Source organism: Melozone crissalis, unplaced genomic scaffold (assembly GCF_028551555.1).
Source record: "Melozone crissalis strain CALT ecotype California unplaced genomic scaffold, PUWL_Pcris_2 ptg000013l_1, whole genome shotgun sequence".
In the NCBI taxonomy this organism is placed as follows: domain Eukaryota; kingdom Metazoa; phylum Chordata; class Aves; order Passeriformes; family Passerellidae; genus Melozone; species Melozone crissalis.
This window is the reverse complement of record NW_026535791.1, coordinates 48322203-48342166: the sequence shown is the minus strand read 5'-3', so window position 1 is coordinate 48342166 and position 19964 is coordinate 48322203. Positions and strand designations below refer to the sequence as shown.

The 19964-nt window shown below is 38.3% G+C and overlaps 1 protein-coding gene across 1 annotated transcript in view; it reads right to left on the bottom strand.

Moving 5' to 3' along the window:
- The window catches only part of GCC2 (GRIP and coiled-coil domain containing 2), a 28246-nt gene extending 12339 nt beyond the window's left edge, over positions 1 to 15907 (bottom strand). Inside the window, exons 1-14 of the mRNA XM_054271517.1 lie at positions 15806 to 15907; positions 12818 to 12880; positions 12074 to 12158; positions 10949 to 11016; positions 9717 to 9821; positions 6441 to 8903; positions 5681 to 5750; positions 4903 to 5003; positions 4723 to 4821; positions 3518 to 3637; positions 1947 to 2111; positions 1466 to 1570; positions 740 to 902; positions 51 to 151 (exon numbers count right to left, since the gene is read on the bottom strand). Of these exons, the coding sequence (XP_054127492.1) occupies positions 51 to 151; positions 740 to 902; positions 1466 to 1570; positions 1947 to 2111; positions 3518 to 3637; positions 4723 to 4821; positions 4903 to 5003; positions 5681 to 5750; positions 6441 to 8903; positions 9717 to 9821; positions 10949 to 11016; positions 12074 to 12158; positions 12818 to 12880; positions 15806 to 15907 (3810 nt within the window). The remainder of the gene's footprint in view (positions 1 to 50; positions 152 to 739; positions 903 to 1465; positions 1571 to 1946; positions 2112 to 3517; positions 3638 to 4722; positions 4822 to 4902; positions 5004 to 5680; positions 5751 to 6440; positions 8904 to 9716; positions 9822 to 10948; positions 11017 to 12073; positions 12159 to 12817; positions 12881 to 15805) is intronic.
- Positions 15908 to 19964: the final 4057 nt, after the last annotated feature.

Sequence of the window (19964 nt, the reverse complement as noted above, 5' to 3'; positions counted from 1 at the left end):
TTTAAAATCTAGTTTAAAAATAGAATACAGTCATTAGCATATGGACTTACAGCTTGTTTTGAATCAGCCAGCTCTTTTTTGGTTTTCACCAGGAGTTGTTTTATCTTGGCATTTCTTTCCTCATCCTGTTGCATAGTTGACTGAAGTGACTCTAAGGCAGAGAAAAACAATTATATGCAAAGGAAACTTCCCCTGTTATATTTCCATAAAAATGCTGGAAAATATTTTTAAAAATTCCAACAGATTCCTTAAGAGCTGTGGACAAGTAATTTACACTAACTTTAGTAAACTTTTCCTAAGTTATCACAAAGACCTTATAATAAGTGAAATGTTTTTACATTTGAGCATAGGAAGAAATGGAATTTTCACATGGTAATCAGTAAAGTTTTATGAGTGTGGTATATCTGAATGAAACCCTTGTCAGTCATCAATATTTAGAACTTATGAATAACTTTATCAGGTAATCAGTCATCAATATTTAGAACTTATTCATAACTTTATCAGGTAATAAACACAGTAGGACAGGCAGGTAAATTGGCTTTTAAGTGCTGAACACTGGATTAAGTGATTGATAACCTAGTAAAGGTTCCTCTAAGACAAAATTGCTTTCCTAATGCAACTGTTTAGTATTCCCTGCAAAGTTTACCCTCACTTGCTGACTTGAGAAGTTGTCTCTGAATTGTATCTTTTACCACTGCTATCTATACCATAGTGACTCTTCTGTTTATAGTTTACTTACTTATTTCTTCCTGTAGGGTCTCTTGTTTCTGTTTCTGAATCCCTGTTTCTTGCTCAAGATCTTCTATTCTGTTGTCTTTATCAGTAATCTTCTGATTAAGTTCTTTTACTAGCCTTTCATAATCAGCTATTTCCATATCCATCAGTGTACTCTTTTGAGCATCCTGCAAGGCACACAAAATGAAGTTAGAGCTTACAATTTGCCTTGCCTGCTAAGACGTTTGTAATTCTGTAAAAAACTACATTGCCCATCAGACAAAGATTTTGTCTCTACCCATATCCACAAACATCATCTATCCACTGGGTTTCCACATCCTCAGTAAATAATCTGTTTTCAAACAAGAATCGAAAGCTTTGAAACCTGTGGCTAGTTCTATCATTAGGTATTTTGTATGTATTAGTTTTTGTCATCTTCAGTCCTTACAACCAAGGCAATTTCTTAACAGTGCACTATACATGTACTCCAGACATCTGAATTCTATTCTTATTTCTACTCATTAAAGGCCACATAACCCAAGCTAAACAAACAAAAAATAAAACCAAAACCAATTCCAAAAGTACATTTCAGCTCTTCAAGCACACAACCAGGGGCAAAAGCCCTTACATTCTCTCTTTTGCAAACCTCCAGCTTTAAAAACCTCAGAACAGAAAGGGAGGCATTCAACACAGCCAGATGGGCCCAAATCTTTGGTAGCCCATTAATCACTAACATGGATAGCAACTCTACCTTTCTGGCCAGCTCTAGTTCTTGCATAGTTTTCTGCAGATGTTTCTTTTCCTTCTGAAGTTGCATCTGAAGCTCCTCCATTTCTCGGAGAGCACCACTATGTTCCTGAAATTTAAGCAGTTGTCAATTATGCAGTCCAGTTTCAAAATAGATGCCAACTTTCTATACTTAGACACACACACACACACACACTTGTGTTGTACAAAGATAGCTGATCCCTTTCTTAGAAAATCACTGTGAACCAGAGAAAAACCAACAATACTATGAAGTGGTTTTCATATTCTGTATAACTACCCCTAACCTGAACTGACAGCCTTGCAAAGTTCTTTCAATGAACAGACCAAGTTTTCGAAAACGTCAAGTAACACAGAGGGAAAATGCAGAACCTGGTCTATGCAAACACAGTTTACAAAGGTTTAACAGAAATCACATCCATTGAAAGTATTGCTTCAGCCCATTTACCATCTCTATGAAGTACTACCTTTGTTTTCTGCTCTCTTAGAAGTTTTTCAGCCTCTAGTTCTTTGTCAGCCTTTGCTTTGGCCCTTTGTATCTCCAGTATCTGAGTTTCCAGCAGCTTAGCATTATTTTGCACTGTTTCAACACGAGCCAGGAGGTCTTCATTAGCAGAACATAACTGATCATGCTGAAATTAGCACAGTAGAACGGTAAAAACATAAGCTGAATTTATGTGCAATGTTAACAGATAAAATGTTTTCTGTATTTAAAAAAAATACCCAACACTGATTTCTATCCAAATCCCTTACAAACAACACTCCTACAGATGAGTCTTGTCCAGCTTAATTCTTTTAAACCACATTAATAAACAGGTGAAATTAAAGCCATTAGCACATTTTGGTTATTTTGTTCAGTTAATTTGCCCAGCTTTCTATAAAATGGCAAGAATCAAAATAAATATGAAAAAAATACTCAAAAACTTATGCTTTCTGCATTATCACCTTCTCCTTGCAACAATACAGTATTTCAAATACACACTTTAAATAGAGCTGCTGTATTTATAAACAAATTATCATACTATTAACTCCTAAAAGAGGCTGAACTGCAAACTTTGAACCACCAAGTCTTCCACCAGAACAGAGTGAGAACTCTACTGCATCAGGCATACTTTTGCAATGCCTTTAACAGATTTAATTTTGACATTTTCAGTGATGTATCCTATTCTTTATTTTGCCTCTTAAGAATGAGGTAAAAGTGAAAGATGTCAACTACCTAAACAGTGTTTTATTTACAAATTCTTTACAACAAACTTGAAAAATGCAAAGCCTACATAATCAGCAGAATATATACGATTATTTCTTACTTCTTCCTATTTAGTAGGAAGAAATTTACTACTGCTTTTTACTACTGGCTTGTGTTTATAAGGAAACAGTGGCCTAGGTGGATCTCTGGTGTATGGAGCCTGGGAGTTTAAATCCTAAATACCAAACCCATTGCAGTTAGCTTTGGAAAAATGTGTCTCACAGCCCCTTAATTACTATTTTAGACTCTTCTGAATGCCACTATAGTACTCTACAATGCATCTTAAAGTCTAATCCTTGTGAAAAATATGAAATTCATAACAAATTTAGTATATTTAAACGTTTTGTTGAGTAAATAAAAAAATAAAAAACCCAAAGCCAAATTTTGTTGAAGAAATAGAAGAAAAAATGTCTCAGTTAAAGGTTACTGCACTTTATGAGAAGTGTAGGTGTGCAGTCAGGAGAAACACTGCAAGTTTGATACTTGCAGCAGAGCTGTAGGTCCAAAATCAATCCAGAGATGATCTGCTCTTTTCTGTGAGTTCACCTGGGATAAATTAAACTCTTTCTATTGAAAAAGTCAGACATTCTAGATATAGTTATCTATGTCATGGCCCAGATGTTGAAAAGGAACAAACAAACCACTCTGAATTTCAAGTTACTACTTAAAACACATGTAGGCTATGAAACTAGAGTAACAACCACATGATTAGGACTTGCCCCCAGTAGGCAGAATTAATTTTTATACAAATTATCAACTTATCAACTGATCAGACCCAAATACAGAACTGACCTGCTCAGATGACACCTGTAGCTGTCTTGTGAGGTCCTCTATCTGACGTTCAAGGTTATTTGCTCTGCCTTTTTCAGAATCCAGCTGCTCTCCTTGCTTGTCGTACTCCATCAGAAGATTCTTAACACAAACACAAAGGCAAAATTTTTCACAAGATGTATTGCATAAGCACATTCTATACCTCTGAGGTGTGTTTACCTAGTATTACATTACATGAGTTGTCTTACTGCAACATCAGAAATATCAGAATGAAATTAAAGCTATCATTCCATTACAGGCTCTGGGAGAAAACCCTTTGAGTTCATGACATTCTAGAATAATTCAGGTTGGAAGACAGCTCAGCAGGTGTCACCCTCCTGCTTAAAGAAAGGTCAGCAGTGAGATGAGGCCAGGATGCTCAGAGCTTTGTCCAATCATGTCTTTCCAAGGACCTGCCTCCAAGATTGGAGATGGCTACTCCACTAAGCAATCTATTCCAAAGCTTAACCATTCTCATAGCATGAAAATGTTTATTCATATAAACAGTTGGAATCTCTCCTTTCAATTGAGGACTACTGTCTTATCTTGCACCACCATTAATAACCTGACCCTCTTCCCTTCATAATGCCTTTGTAGGTACTGGAAGACTCCTATCAGGCTCCCTCAAAGTTTTCTGCAGGCTCAGCAGCTTCTCATCACTTATTCCAGTCTCTTGACCAACCTGTCATCCTTCCACTGAAATCACTTCAAGTTATCAATGTCTTTCTTGTACTTGGGGAGAGAAGGAGGAACAAGAGTCGATGTAATACTCTCAATGATGTCACAGAATAATTTAGATGGGAGATGACCTTTAAGATCATTGAATCCAACTGTAAACCCAGCACTGCCAAATCCACCACTAACATATGTCCTTAAGTGCTGTGTTTACTTCATATACTTGTATATAAAGTGCTTGCTGTGTTTACTTATCGTACCTTAAATATCATCAGGGAGGGTGTCTCCTTTTCTTCTGACAACAGCTGCACGGTTCCCTTAGGAGAACCTTACACTTCTTGATTCTGGTACTCAAATGCACTGACACAATTTCTTTTGCCAAACATAATTGTGCAAGTAAATAGCAATGTATATCCAGGCTAGGCTTCAAACAAAGTATTTTCTGGTTTCTTTATTATCTGGTTCTGACAGATTACTGTCTTTTGTGAATGCAGCACTTATAGCTTTCTTACCTTATAGCTTTCAGCTCCTTGAATGACATCTTTCATTGAAGCAGACAATTGATCTTTTTCTGATCGAACCAACTCCAACTCTTCCTTCAGAGTCTGCACCTTATTAGAAAGAAATGTGTGCCATTAAAACAAAGCCCCCCCATGCAAAATCTTCTTCATATTAGGAATTAGTCAGGGTACCTCTTTTCGGCTGGCATCTAATTCTTTCTTGGCTTTCACAGCAACCACTTTAATTTTATTTAGCTTCTCTCCTTTTTCAGCAGATTCTTTTTCGAGCATCCCTAAAAGAAATACATAAGGAAGTTAAAAATTACACCCTTCCATTTCTTCCCAAGAAATGAAATTAAATGAAATTCAATCAAAACACAAACATCAGCATGGCTTTAAAACCAAACAAAATATAAAGCATGGGATGGTGTTGAAGTGTTTCATTCAGTCAAACATTTAATTTGAAGCTAAAACATCCAGACATAGAGAGAACTTAGGGGCAATTTTCCCTGGACAATCTTTCCCTGTTTCAGAAGCTTCCATCACAGTTAGGAGTGATATTCCTGTCTACTTCTACATAAATTTAACAACTCAGAAGCATTTTCCTGCTCTTGTGTTGGGATAACTGCAATAAAACAACAGAAGATTTGGCACTGTTGCTTCCCTTTCCTTCTGGTAGCCTTGGGGATTCTTACTGATAAATTTCCCACATTAAAAAATAAAGATTAAATCCACTACACTGTTTATAGACAGAAAAAGAAAAAGCCTTAAAATATCAAATCATATCCAACTTAAAAATTCTAACATTTTAAATTCCCAATGGAAGGAATAGTGTAGGAAGATGCATTAATATCCACTTCCCCATCTTCCTTGACTTGTGGAAATACAAGGCAATCATGCAAAGAAAGAAAAAGTAACAATCCAAAGAAGCCAGATCATTTATATAAAAGAAAAAAAGTGAGAAAGATACCAATTTTCTCTTGAAGCTCTGCTACTGAAGATTGCTCATCAGTTTTCTCAGTCATTGTTTCCATTAAATTCTGTATTATAAACAAAGATATAAGAAGTATTACAAACATTTCTTTGTGCTAGCTGTTTTGTCCCTAACAAGCCACCAGAAGTTTCAGCTACAGCTCAAACTGTCCATGTTCTTACATGGAAGAACATGGACCAGGAAAGCCTTTGTGAGCAGCTTTGTATCAGCTTGATGAAAGTACAGCTATGCTGAAAGCAGAACATTCCAATCTTTTAAGAGCTGCTTTCCATCCTGTCCAATGATAAAAAAGGGGAGACACCCTCATTCTGCAACTGTCAGCTTTACAAAACCAGCAATTCCCAAGACCTGAAGCTAATGCAGATGAAGAAGTTTTGTTTGAGATGGAACCACAGAAAGCTAGAGGTGAAAGATTATGAGGTTAGGTAGTCCATCTAGTCAGTTGATTTTTTCAAGGGATATTGATAGGAATAAAGGTTCAAGTACAAGCAACTTTTGTCAAAAAAGCATTATGATTGGTTTTGTTCCATTTTTTTTTTCCTGGGGGGAAGAAGGGAATTCTGAGGTGCTAGAAAACTCAGAAATATGTGCTTTCTACAAGGGAGACTCACTTTCAGGCCAAGGGAAAAAAAAGGAAAAAAAAAAAACAGAAAAGAGAGAATTGAAAGTATTTTTTGAACCTTAATTTTGAAGACTTTAGAGGTTTAGTCTTTATACTTCAATAACAAAATATAACCTTTAGAGAACTCAGTTCGTCTTTCACATTTCTAAGCTCAGTTTCCTTTTGTTCCAGAATGAAATTTAAGTCGTCTTGCTTTTCAGATCCTTTTTGCTGTTCTTGTATTTGATTTTCATAAAGAGCAAGTTTTTGACTCATCTCTTCAGTATTAGCTAAAAGATCTTGATTTTCAATCCTTGTTTTTTCACTGGCATTTCTCAACTCCTGGATATCACGTTGAAGTGCTTCTTTTTCAGACAACACTCCTTCCAGCTCTTCTCTCAAAAGATTCTTTTCTTTTTCAAAATCCTGAATCAGGGATCTATGTTCTCTATGTTGAGCCGCATTTTCTTCCTCTAGTCTCTCAACTTCTCGCTGCAAACTAATTACTTCCTCCTCTTTTTCATGAGCAAGGCACTGCTCTTCTTTAATTTTTGACAAGCATTCATTTGCAATTTTTAACAAGTTAAGAGAATCATTTTCTTCATTAGAATCTGAAATGCTGAACCCCACTTGCTCAAGTAAGTGGTATAGCTGAGTTCTTACAAGGGATGTGTGCACTTGTTCATTTTCAAGTAATGTTGATATATGGTCTTTTTCTGCAGTCATCATTTGTAGTTTCTTTTCTAAGTTTTCAGACTGCTCTTTCAATAGTGAACAACTATCTTTTTCAGACGTAGTCTTTCCCAGCTCTTCACTTAATTCACCTTTTTCCTGAATGAGTTTCTTATTTTCCTCATGCAGAGTGTGCACTTCAGATGAAAGCTGCTCTTTTTCACGCACCAGAGATTCAATCTGTTTTTCTAATTGTTCTAGCATTTGAGCATTTTCACCCTTAGAAATGAAAGCTTCACTCAGTCTCTCTGTTAATTCCTCTACCTTTTGCTTCAGGTCATTATTGTCCTGGTTAGCACAATCTACTTCTTGCTGAAGTTCCTGCATTTTAACTTGGTTTTGCTTGCATGTTTCCTGAAGGGTTTCTCTCTCTTCACTCAAGCACTTTACATCATTTAAAATATCCCTGTTTTGATCAGTAAGAGCAGTGATTTTCTCTTCCAGTTTTCTTACAGTAATCTCTTTTTGGTCAACGGAGCTTGCCATTGCACTATTGTCCTCCTGAAGACTAACGATTTTACATTTAAGTTCTTCTGTCTCTTCTGAAAATTTTTTTACTTTTTCCTGGAGGTGATTTACATTTTCAAGAAGAACATCCCTTTCACTGAAAGCAGCCCGGAGTTTCTGTTGCAGTTGACTGACATCAGAAGCTTGCTGTTGTTTCATTGATTCCAACTCCTGGCTGATCTTTCCAGCAGATTCACCTAGCTCAGCCTGTAGAGTTTCCATTGTTTCTCTCAGGCTGTTGTAATTGGACACTGCTTCTTCTTTCTCCTGAGTTACCTTCTCAAGTTGTTCTCTAAGTTCCTGCATTTCAAAAACTAATGCCATCTGTTCTTTTTCGGAACCAGATAATAAAGTTTCATTTAGTTCAGAAATTTCTCTCTGGTGCTGATCTTTCAGAGTCTGAACCTCTAATTTGTGCTCTTTTGCAGCAGTTTCATAGTGCTGTCCTGCTGCTTGAAGCTCCAATTTCAGTTTTTCAATTACACAGCAGTAATCTTCTTTAGTAAGCTGCAATTCATTGATCTTAAAATCCAAGTCTTCCCGCTCATGAAAGTACTCATCCTTCATACGATGGATTTCCTCTTCCAGTTTTGTCTTGACATTGCTCATATAAGTCAACTCATCTTTTAATATACTATGTTGGGACTGGAGTTCTTCTAAACTATGCTCCAGGTACCTAACTTTTTCCTCCATTTTTGCTTTTACACAAGGTTCTTCTTGTGTATCTGCAACATCTATTTTGTTTTCTAAATTTTTATGTAGCACTTCTCTCAGCTGCTCCAAGTCATATTCACGCTGGTCAGTCTGAGCATGCATTTCATCCTTGGCATTTTTCTCTGCCAAATTATGCTGCAACTGATTGATTTGATTTTGCTTTTCTTCATTTTCTTTAGATGATATTTCAATCCGATGCATTAGTTCTGACACCTCTTCCTGATGAGCAGTTTTTAATTTTTTAAGCTCTTCATTCAGATTTTTTATTTCATTATGGTAACACTGAGAGGTGCTTTTAATAGTTTCTTGCAGATTTGTCACTTCTTTGTTTTTGTCTTCATTCACAGCTTCCAACTGCTTGTTCAGACACAAAATTTGCTCTTCATAAGTAGATTTAATTCTTTGGACATCATCTTGTAATCTTTTAACTTCTTTTTGACTATCATTGTAACATTCAACCTGTTCCACCAGCTCCATTTGTTTCTTCACTTGTTCATCTAATTCCATCTTCAGCTTTTTTAAATCCTCATTGTGCTTGCATTGTGCATTTGCTAATTCACTCTTCAGAGCTTTTATTTCTTCCAGAGAGTCAATTCTTGATTGTTCCAGTTGCTTCTCTAATTCTTCTGTTTTAGCCACTGCAGCCTAAAGAAACAAGGAAATTATTAAAAACTGGTAATTTAGCACACAATATTTGCAAGTAAACTGTTTACAATGATGAATTAGAAAATGTAGTAGTCCACAGTTTAAAAAACTATTATAGCTTTTAAATATCTAACTGTATCAGGACAACTCAATTCAGAAGACACTACACATGAGAACATTTGCAAAATGAGAAAGGAAAACTAAGTCCTAGATCATGTTTACCAGCATAATTTCACAAAATGGTCACGACACACTTCAGCTTTAGCAACTATTCTGATAATGCATTAAAGATCAGATTAATTTTAGAGCATCAAATCCAGGTATCTGGAATATAACAATATCCATCAATTGCAAGCAATTCAGTCTTCACTTTATCATTAATTGAGATTATTGATATAATCTCAATATAATATAGGTGCCTTGGCTGACAGGCCCTTTCTTATGAATATCTAAAGGTAAGCCTCACATGAATATCTAAAGGTTTACCTTGTAAAGGTAAACTCGTGCTCCCATGGAAAGACAGAGCTGACTGACTGAAGCCTATGTAGGCTTTTAATGCACAGACTGAATTCTTCTTGCAGCTGTGGATCTAGACAGCAGATACAAGATTTTTTTAATTTATTACTATAAACTAGGGGGTACAGAGAAAATATGCTTTAATATATACAGCCTTTAGATTTTTAAAGACTTTTTAAAGATACAGAACACAGGTAAGTGAAGAAAAAGATTAAAATTTGATACACAACAAGCAAATGTAGAAAATAAATAAAATTCTGAAATATTTCAGTAATGTTCTATGGCTCATTTCAGTACCTCTGCTTCTTGCTTTATTTGAACATTTTCTTTTTTCAGAGCTATGCACTGCTGCTGACTTTCAGCTTTTTCCAGAAGCACCACATCCAGCCTTTCTGTGAGAGCCTAATATTAAATGAAAAAGAACACTGAAAGAAGGGTTTCTTAATGATGGAAACAGTGTAGAAACTCACATATAGATTATGACACTTTTTGTAAAATAAACACATCAGTCAGCAATTTAAAAATTGCTTTCAGCCCAAATAAAACTGATATGAAATAGGGAGACTAAAACAATGATTTTGGGTTCTTTTAAAAATTGTACTTGTGATCAGCAAACTTTTTATTACCAGGTGATGGTGGTGAAGTTTCCTTTCTGTATAAAAGAAATCTCCATCCACATTATTCAAAACAATTCTCCAATTGAGAAATTCCTCCTCACTACCAATTTTTCCTCTGATATGCTATGACCCTTATTTTGAGAAAAACAGATCCTAAAAGTATTTCTTGTGACATACAACTGGAATTATGTGTTTCTAATCTCATCAAAAAATTGATTCAGAACTTTTCTAAATGGCTAAAGTCTTTCTGCAATGGTCACTCCAAAATAAACAAAAGCTGGTCTAACCAGCCAAACAAGGAAAAGTCTTGCTGGGGACATTTGCAGAGTCACACAATAGTTTGGGTGGGTGGGGACCTTTAAAGGCCATCTAGTCTAACCCCCCTGCAGTGATCAGGGACATCTTCCACTCCATCAGGTGGCTCAGAACCCCATTCAACCTGATCTTGAATACTTCCAAGGGTGGGGAATCTACCACCTCTCTGAGCAACCTCTTCCAATGTTTCACTGCCCTCTCTGTAAAAAAATAAAATCTTACTTATATCTGATCTAAATCAACCCTCTTTTTGTTTAAAACCCCTTTATCCCTTGTTCTGTTGTAACAGGCCCTTCTGAAGTTTGTCCACATCTTATAAGCTCCCTTCAAGTACTGTAGTGCTGTGGTAAGCTCTGTCTGGAAAGTGTACTTTGTACTATTCCTCACAAAATCAAGAGTGTTTGCTGGCAAGTGGAGTAAGGATGTGAAGGGAGAAGGGAAAAAAAAGGTTTTAGGAAGTGTCTTGGACTCTTGCAGATTGATTCCATTCAATTTGAATAATGGTTTTCAAGCTATTGACTTTTTACCTAATTATTTCTGTGGATTTATTTCAGCTAACTTTACATAATACAATAGAAAAAAATCACATATTCCTACCTGAATAATATCATCACCTCCTGCAGTGGCTGCTTTAGATCTGAGTTCTTCAATTTCTTTCTCCAGTTCTTAAAATGTAAAGAAACATTACAGTATGAATTGATGCTGCATCACAGTAGCAAATTTTAGTAAATCCTGTGCCTGACAACACTTCTATTCAAAACAAAGAAGTCTTCTACTTCACCAATTTTTGTTTGTTACTCAGTGATAGACAGGACAAACAGAGAGAGAACAAATATTCAGTTCTACTTCTCCAGTCCTGACACCGAGCAGGGTTTCCTGAGGAAGCAAAACTTCCTGGCTTGGATAGAGGGACAACAGATAGAAATTCTTCTGAAGATCATCCATCTTACCTTCTATTTCATAATCAATTTAAATCAGAGGAAAGATACTCAGTTTCTACTGTTTCTCGAAAAATAGGCAGCAAGCAGAAGAACAAGATCTTATGAATAACCACACTGAGGAAAAGCCTGGTACAGCCCATTCTGTATCCTTATTGTTTTCAGAGGGCAGCTACCAGCAGTCAGCATAACTGTCATTCCAAACAAGGGGAAGTGACACCAGTCCAAGTAGTGGGCCACTGGAGGAAAAGAGACTGCAGAGTGGGCAAGGACAGCACATGAGAGCACAGACTTACAGGTACTTTTAGATGTTAAGCATAAAAATTTGATATATTTTACAATATCTTGTAAAAGCAATAAATGATATAAAGTAGCAATCTATCAAAGAAGTCATTGTACTCTACAACAAAGTAAACTCTATTAATTATGCAAAAAAATTACCAGACATTCCTCCTCCCATTTGCTTCCTGAAAATCAACCTGCACCGATACGGGGAAGAGACAATGACAAATCCCACTTCAACTTTTCCACAAGCTACACTGTCATGCCATACTGTCAGACCAAAATTAATTTAATACCTGACAAAAGCAATGCTTCTTTTCTCTTTCTTAATCAAATTACTTTGGTCCTTATCCTCCCACCATAAAAAGCAAAATTGAAGAAAAATAAAATCTTGTATTTTTGCCTAGAATTTAAATCTACTTATCAAAATCACACTGTGATATTTGAAAAGGTCAGGTAGTGCCAAGCATTAAGGCAGAAATTGCACTCTCCAGTAAGATACCTGCACATCTTGACTTCACTTTCTGTATAAGCATCATTTGCTTTTTTGCAAACTTGATGAGGTCTTCCTTGGGCAATGTGTCCAGCTGTAAAGAAAGTATAGATCAGAGAAACCAGTTTCCTCCAACCCAGAGGGAAATAGAAACAAGGTCTTTTATCATAAGACTTCCAAAAAGCTGAATTTTAGGACAAGAAACTCTTAACATACATTTGCAAGAAGTGTAACATTTCAAAGAAGAATAACAGTCCAAGCTACTGATGCTCTGTTATCCAATTCTGTTATTTCAATTACAGTAACAGAAACTACTCCTCATTCTGTACTTTTCTGAAACAATTCTGAAGCACACAATTGGGCAGCACTGGTTAGGAAAACTCAGTTAGGAAGGATTATAGTTCAGTAATACAATTTGAACAATATTTTGAAAAGTGCATGCTGACCTAACATTATCATTGTTTAAATTTACTTCCACGGTATGCAAAGATGTCTGTGTCCATTATGAAAAAGACTGCTGCCAAAACTGGATGCTATTAATAATTTATCAAATATAACAGGAAGCGAACATATAAAAAAGAGACTTTTTTTCCTCATGGTTTCCAAAACACTTTATCTTAATGTTTATAAGTTAATTTTTCCTGTCTAGAAGAAATGTTAAAAATATCTTTGTCTTCCTATTAGTCACAGCTTGCATGCTAACCCTTGCAACTACTGCTGTCCAAGTAAATTAGGTTTGTGAGGACTGATTACCTTTGATTTGCCTGATCCTGGTGTGCCAGAAGATGCCACCATCTCCTGCCCAGCATCTTGAACCTACAACAAAATAAAGTTCAATCTGCAGTAACAGACTTTTTGGTGTAAAACTACCAAAAGAACTAATTGAAAGTCTCCAAACAGAGAGGAACTGAATATAGTGAAAGCACAAGAAAAAAAGCAAAACAAAATTTTTAAAACAAAATGTTTTAAAAATTTTGTTTTGTTGTTTAAAACAACACTCATGTAGGATGAGTCAGAAACATAGCGGAAAAAGATCTACTGTCATTATTAGAACAGCAGAATGGAAAGCTCCCAATGTCCAAACCATGATTTTATGATTCCATTACTGAATGGACATCTAGAGCTCATATAGTATTGCAAATTAATTTTATTTACAAGCAGTTTCAAAAGCATGACTCACTATCTTGTCCTTAAAAGAGCCATTAAAAAAAAAAAAGAAAGAACAAAAACAACACGACCAAAACAAAAAAACAAACAAAACACCCAACCCCCCCAGCAACAATAAAAAAAACCACCCAAAAAAACTTGTAGAGGAGTTGCAGTTCAATCAAACCTTGAGAACTTTTGAACCAGATAAGCTCCTAATATTTTTTAGTTTCCTTCTTAAACACACTGGTTTATCTCTACAATTGTTAGCCTATCAAATATATTCCAAAAGATTCAGCAAAGTCAGGGCTCATTTGGACAAACTATAACCCTTCTCTTCCTTTTTTTTTAAAACATGCAAGTCCTCACTAGGATTGCTGGCATGACAAACATATCTGAAAAGGCTTTGCAAATTCTGGGCTCTCTATCTGTAAAATAAACGCAAAATGCCTTCTGCTGTAAACTTTCACAGATCTAATCTGTGAATTGCTTTACAGTGGTTTAGATGGGATATGCTTATGTATAATCAGGAACACAAAGAAATGTATGCAGCCACAATGCTGCAAAGGAAACGGGAACAGACACTTCCAAAATATCAGGAATAGCATTTCCAAGCCTTCACCTTTACCCTACTTTTTTCTTCATACCATATGTGCATGAGTATAAGAGTGAAGAGGTAAATATATAAATATTTGTACTTTTATATATCTAGATGTTTGTGTGTGTGTGTGTGTGTGTGTGTGTGTGTGTGTGTGTATACACACCTACCCTCACTTTCATTCTGCTACTTTCTTCATTCTGCCAAAAAAATCAAAACCCTTATGGTAGAAACTAAGGAAGAACCAAACTGGATCTGAGCACTACGAGTGAGAATGGACAATCACTAATAATTTGGACAGAACAGGTGATACAGATAACAAAAAGCATCACCTTTAGAAATATGAGTTCAAGTACAGACCAAGGACAAAGGCAGTTATAGTAATCTATGTCACATATGCTACATGTTTGAGTTTTTTTTTTTCAAGACGGCAAAAAGAAACTTATTAGGAAAAAATGTGCTGTACAGCATTAGGGAAAAAAGCTATGAAGTTTCAGATTTTCTTAGGATGTAACTTTGTCAACATTTACACTCCTAATATTTTAGCACTTGGACTGCATAATGAATTATAACAAAACTGCATGTACTGTTCAGAAAATGACAGCTCACCACTCTCCATACTACAGCAAGGTCAGATGGATTTTCTTCTCACAATACTTTTACTCCTTTAAGCTAATACATACAGAAGCAGAATCGCACACTGCGTAAAACAATGCATCCAGTTTTGCTGTTCTGGTAACTCAACCCAGAGGCAGCTCATGTAGAGGGCTTCACCCCCTTGAGTTAGAAGAAAAATTATGAAGATGAGCTACCAAAAAACCCTGAACGTTTCACTGATTAGCTGCATCCGAGCTGTGAGCCAGCAGCTACTAAGTATGCTTTTAAGTCCAATACAATCCTGCATGGTTTCTGGTCCACCATTCTGATTTCTGGATGCTTCCACAGTTTACTGAGATACACACACACACACACACACACACACATTCTTTTTTTAGATTTTATTTAAAGCCTACTTTACCCCCTACACCAAGGGGTTTCCACGCCACATTTCAAGATGTTCTTGGTATTTTAACTGGTATCTATCCCTTACTCTTGCTTAGAAAGCCTAACCAATGCATAAATGCAATATACCAGCCTTTTCTGTGAACTGTGGCAGTAGTGGTCATCATGAACAACAATTTTCTGAGCAGCGTGCAAGTATTAGACATCACCAACCCTAAGTGTACCAAGTCACATCAAAACTCATTTTGACTTGTGATTGCTTCAACCAACAGTGGCATTGAACCTCTATCAGAATGTGGCACACGAGCAGCACAGACACTACTAGGAGAGTTAATTTAATGTGTGAACTTAAAATTCGTCAATGTTGCCTTTGCGTTTGCCTTGGTTTTTATAAAAGCTACACTAGATACAGACGCCTCAGTGCTTTTATTTGTTTGCGTTGGTAGGTGTTTCACAGCGGACGTCCTGTTAACACGTCGATCGCGTCATCTCAGTGGAGAAGGAACCCTTGTTCGCCCGTGGGTGCTGTCATACAGTAACCACGCGAAGCCCTGGCCGTGTGTCCGTCACCCGAGTGTCGCTGCCCTGCAGTCAGCGCTGCCCGCTCTCCCCAGCCCGTGCCCACAGGGCGACGTCCTCACCTCCCAAGCACGAGGGGCACTGAACGAGCCCCTCGCAGCCCGCACCGGCGCTGGCATTTCCGCAGGGCAGGGACAGCGGCAGAGGCAGGGCCCCCTTCCCACCCCCGGCCTCCCTCACAGCTGCGCCACCCGCGGGGGCTGCGAGGCGCCGGCCAAGGGCGCCCAGTGCCCCACGGGCTTCACCGCCCGTCACCGCAGGAAGGGACAGGAACCCGCGGCGTAGGAGGGGCCGGTCCGCACCTCCCCGCTCCGCCGCGCTCCGTGCCAAGGTCACGCACCGCCCCCTCCGCACCCGCCCCGGCTGCGCTGACCCCGAGGGCTCCGCAGCCCCTCTGCCCAAGCCCGCCGCGTTACCTCCATGGCGGGGCCGGCCGGCTGCAGGGGCGGGGAGATCGCGGCGCCACAGCCGCTGCCAGCGCCGCTACATCCTCCCCGAGCCGCTTCCGCCTCCGTCATCCCGGCACGCCGGGCTCGGCCTGTCCGTCACGGAGCACCGCCCCGGGGCCGGGCGGGGCTGAACCAAGCTGAACTGAGAGCCCGCGGGCTCGGCGGGTGAGCCCACCTGGGACGGGCTGTGGGTCGGGGAGTCGGTGTTGCTGCCGACCTCGTGTTGTCCGCCTTATGAAAAGGGGAAGGGGTACGGCTGCAACACGAGTGCAGCCCGCTATTCCCTGTTCCTGAAGGGCGCCGAAGGGCAAAGCAGTGCTGCAGGCGCGTCTCTCACTGCCGCCATAAGGAGAGTGTGAGGTGAAGGGTGACGTGCTCGGGCAGAAACGGAGCGATTTAAGACCCCGTTTTTAATACCTTGATGGGAGCACAAATTGATTTAAATTATTTATCAAATAAATGCGGCCTGTGCCAGTAGGATGGTGCCAGACTTTGCGTCAGCATCCAGCGACAGGACAAGGAGTAGTAGCCTTAAATAAAACCACAAGAAGTTTCACCTCAACATGAGAAAGAATTTCCTTACTTAAGGGTGGCAGAGCACTGGCACAGCTGCCCAGGGCTCTTGTGGAGTCTCCCTCTGGAGACATTCAAACCCCACCTGGACCCATTCTTTGGCACCTGCTCTAGGTGACCCTGCCTTGGCTCGGGGGTTGGATGAGATGATCACCAGAGCTCCCTTCCAACCCTAACAATTCCATGATTCTGCAAATTCAGAAATGGATGTGAAGGACTACCAGAGCAAATAGCAGAACCTAGGTGTTACGGCTTGTGATTGCATGTTCTTAAAGAGACTTTTTATGCCTGTTTGTTTGAGGGCTACAATGCCTACTTTAAAGGGCACACATTTTTCATTGTAACCATGCATGCACTTTGGTAGTGCCTGAATAATTTTTCACATTTCATGATAAGTAATTGATTTTTAATGAAAAGTTGCCTGGGAAAAACAATTTAAGCATATTATTCAGTTTGTGGTTCACTGGGTGAATACTGAATATCACCGAATTAATTATATTGTCATGAGAGAATATGTAGTTTAATAAAAAGGAGAGTAGTTTGTTGAAATGCTTGTCTCAGAAGAATAATTGTGTTTTTCCAAGTCTGCTTACTGTCCTTCTTGTAAAATTCAAATGGCAAATAGTGACAAAAAGCAGAAAGCTTCTTCACATATACCTAAGAAAGTGTTTTTTTTCCCACCTCCAAGGCATTCACTGTCCATTACATATATTAATATATATCTACTTATGCAGCTACACAACAGTAGCAGAAGCACATGGTTCCATGCTCACAGAGGTTGCTGGCAAGAAGCACATGTCCCTAACCGAAAAGCATGACAGTGTTTTTTCATTACTTCTATTATTATACTTTTTAGAAGCTTCAGAGGAAATTAAACAGATTTATTCTTTCCTTCCCCTTTCATAGTGGGGTACTCTGAACTGGTTACCTATGCCTGTGTTGCTCTGGTCTAAGGTGGGGATTTCATACAATTTCAATAAGAGCTTTTTGAGATAGAGACCTTCCAACACCATTCCAGAGCAGAAGCTTTTCACCCCAAACTATGCCATACTGCACAGCTCAGTGCTTTGAGGTCAGCCTCCAACTGAATTTGAATATTTGGGAAGAACGCTGTAGGAAACTAACCTTCTCTTTTGAGAAACCACAGAGAGAACAATGTTTCATGCACATTTGTTCCTTCTGCCTATCTTCAGATGGTATGTATTGTGTACCAACTCTTGGGTCATCTCATTATTTAACCTACAAGGGAATTGATTTTGGAGCTCATCCAAGGCAGACACAAAAGAGTTTTCAGAGGTGTTAGTACTGAAGACAGTGAGGTAGAGGTACCAGCTCACTCATTGCAGGCTTTCTGTAGCTGATTCTTGCTAGGGACCACTCAGCCCTCCCTCCATTTTATGTAACAGAGTTTAGGCATATTATACATTTGAGATTGTCTTAACAGTCTTTCATTCTGGTCCTGAATTGCAACAGCAATTGCAAAGAATCCTGGTTAGGGAGTGGTAGAAGAATTTTAAAATTTTCTAGAATAACTAAAAAAGGTTGAGGATTTTGTCTCTTGATTGTTTCAGTTTCTTACAATAAAGTGCAAGTTGCTCTGAATTTTTCAGGGGAAAATGTTGATTCGTACCTGCAATAGTCTGATAAAATTTTCCTAAACAATTTAAGAATTGTGTCTTGCCTATCTAGAAGGAGACAGTAAGCTGATAGATAATAATAAATGCATCTAACTCGAGACAAGATACGTGAGAAAAACAAGAATAATTTACATAGTCCATATATCTCATGATTTTATTATCTTTGTAAAAGATAATTAATTCATATTTTTAAATAGCATTGTCTATGTAAAACAAGATTGCCAAGAGATTTATGGGATGTGTTGAGGCAAAGCATAACAAATTTTCAATTCTGCTTTCATTGAGAAGCCAGGTCTCACAGGGCTGTAATTAGTCTTTACATCAAGGTAGGGTACAAATGATTGTTCACTATCATTGGAATTATTAGACCTGCAAGAATTATCTAAAGAGCACAGAATGAGAAAATACCTGTAATTTTACTACTGGAGAATGTGTTTTCAGCATAAAGGAGCAGATGCTTTAAACACTTGCCACTGTATTTTGCAGCAAGTTCTGAGGATTGCAGACTCTTAGTTTTGACCCATGCTGGGCCAGTCAGAGTTCTTGCTTTGAGCTGCTTCTATGCCTTTTTTACATGCCAGGTTAATATAAAGGAAAATAACACATGCATTTATAGTATGTTAAGTATTCTCCTCTGTTTGGAAACTTAAAGCACACCCCCCTGTGCAGATGAACTGCAAATTATTTGGCTGACTATGGCCATTTTGTTGGGTTGAGGTTCAGTAGTCTCCCACAGGAGTGGAAGGGTACAGTGAAAAAAGAATTATTTATCTCAGTACTATTTTGTGTATGAAGGATTTGGTTAGATGTTAAAAAATTAGACTGTATATACAGTCCTTAATTCTAGTCTTAAAATGTCATAAGAAACAGAGGTGGGTAGTTTGTTGTTCTCACGAGCAAAAGCCAGCAAGCCTTCTGATAGATTCATGTAAAACTCACACAAGGAAACATTTTTTTCACACCTGGTATGAGACCTGGCTACAAAAGTCTGTTCTATTGTTAACAGCACATGGAGGACATTTAATTGCACACAGAGATAGTAGCAAATGTTGCTGAGTGATATTGGTACAATAACAAATTACTGTGAATCAAAAGACCCAACTTTAACAAATAAAAAAAATCAGTTACCTTAATTTTTAGGTGCCTGACCTAAGATTCTACCTGTATTTATATTGCCTGTACCAGAGCAGGACCCAGGGTAGCTTGCTTTTGACATGATGCCTCTGTCTCCACAGTGATGGTAGATGGATATGATTCTACTGGGAGCCTTCAGTTCAGAAGGCACTCAGCTCACACAGCTGATAGATACCAAGTGCCCTTGCAGCAGCCAATGCCAAAGCCCTTCTGCAAAAGAATCCATGAGTAATTTGCTTCTTTCCCATTAACCACAGGGTGCTGCTGAATGATTGCTTTCCTGATCTACCTACACAGTGCTTGGTCTGGAGGGCAGGCAGAGCCTTGTTTTTTATCCAGCCTAAGCCCATTACTTTCAGTCTGGTAGCACAGTTTGGCTGCATCTTAGAAGTATGAAAGGCTTAGCTCTCACTCTCTGTGTGCCTCTAGGCTCACCTTCAGCCTACACTGAGACCTTGCAGCATTCACTGAGAATGTGAGGGAAATGAAACCTTCAGTCTAGGCTTAAAATATGTTAATGCACTTCTGAAAAATGCCATAATTAATAATTAACCTTGTTGTCAGGGTAAAACACTTTATGAACATGTTGATGTAAACCATTAATATAAAGTATGATTCCATATCCAGTATGGATAGGGCAAATTACATAAAATCTTCTTCCTCTTCATGGTCTGTTTTCCTAACCAGAGAAACAGAGACTTTCAGTTCAAGTGTGAAGCAGATCATCTATAGTTAGATTACTGGGAAGCCAAGCACTGTCCCTCTGTCTTTGAATGCTAGCT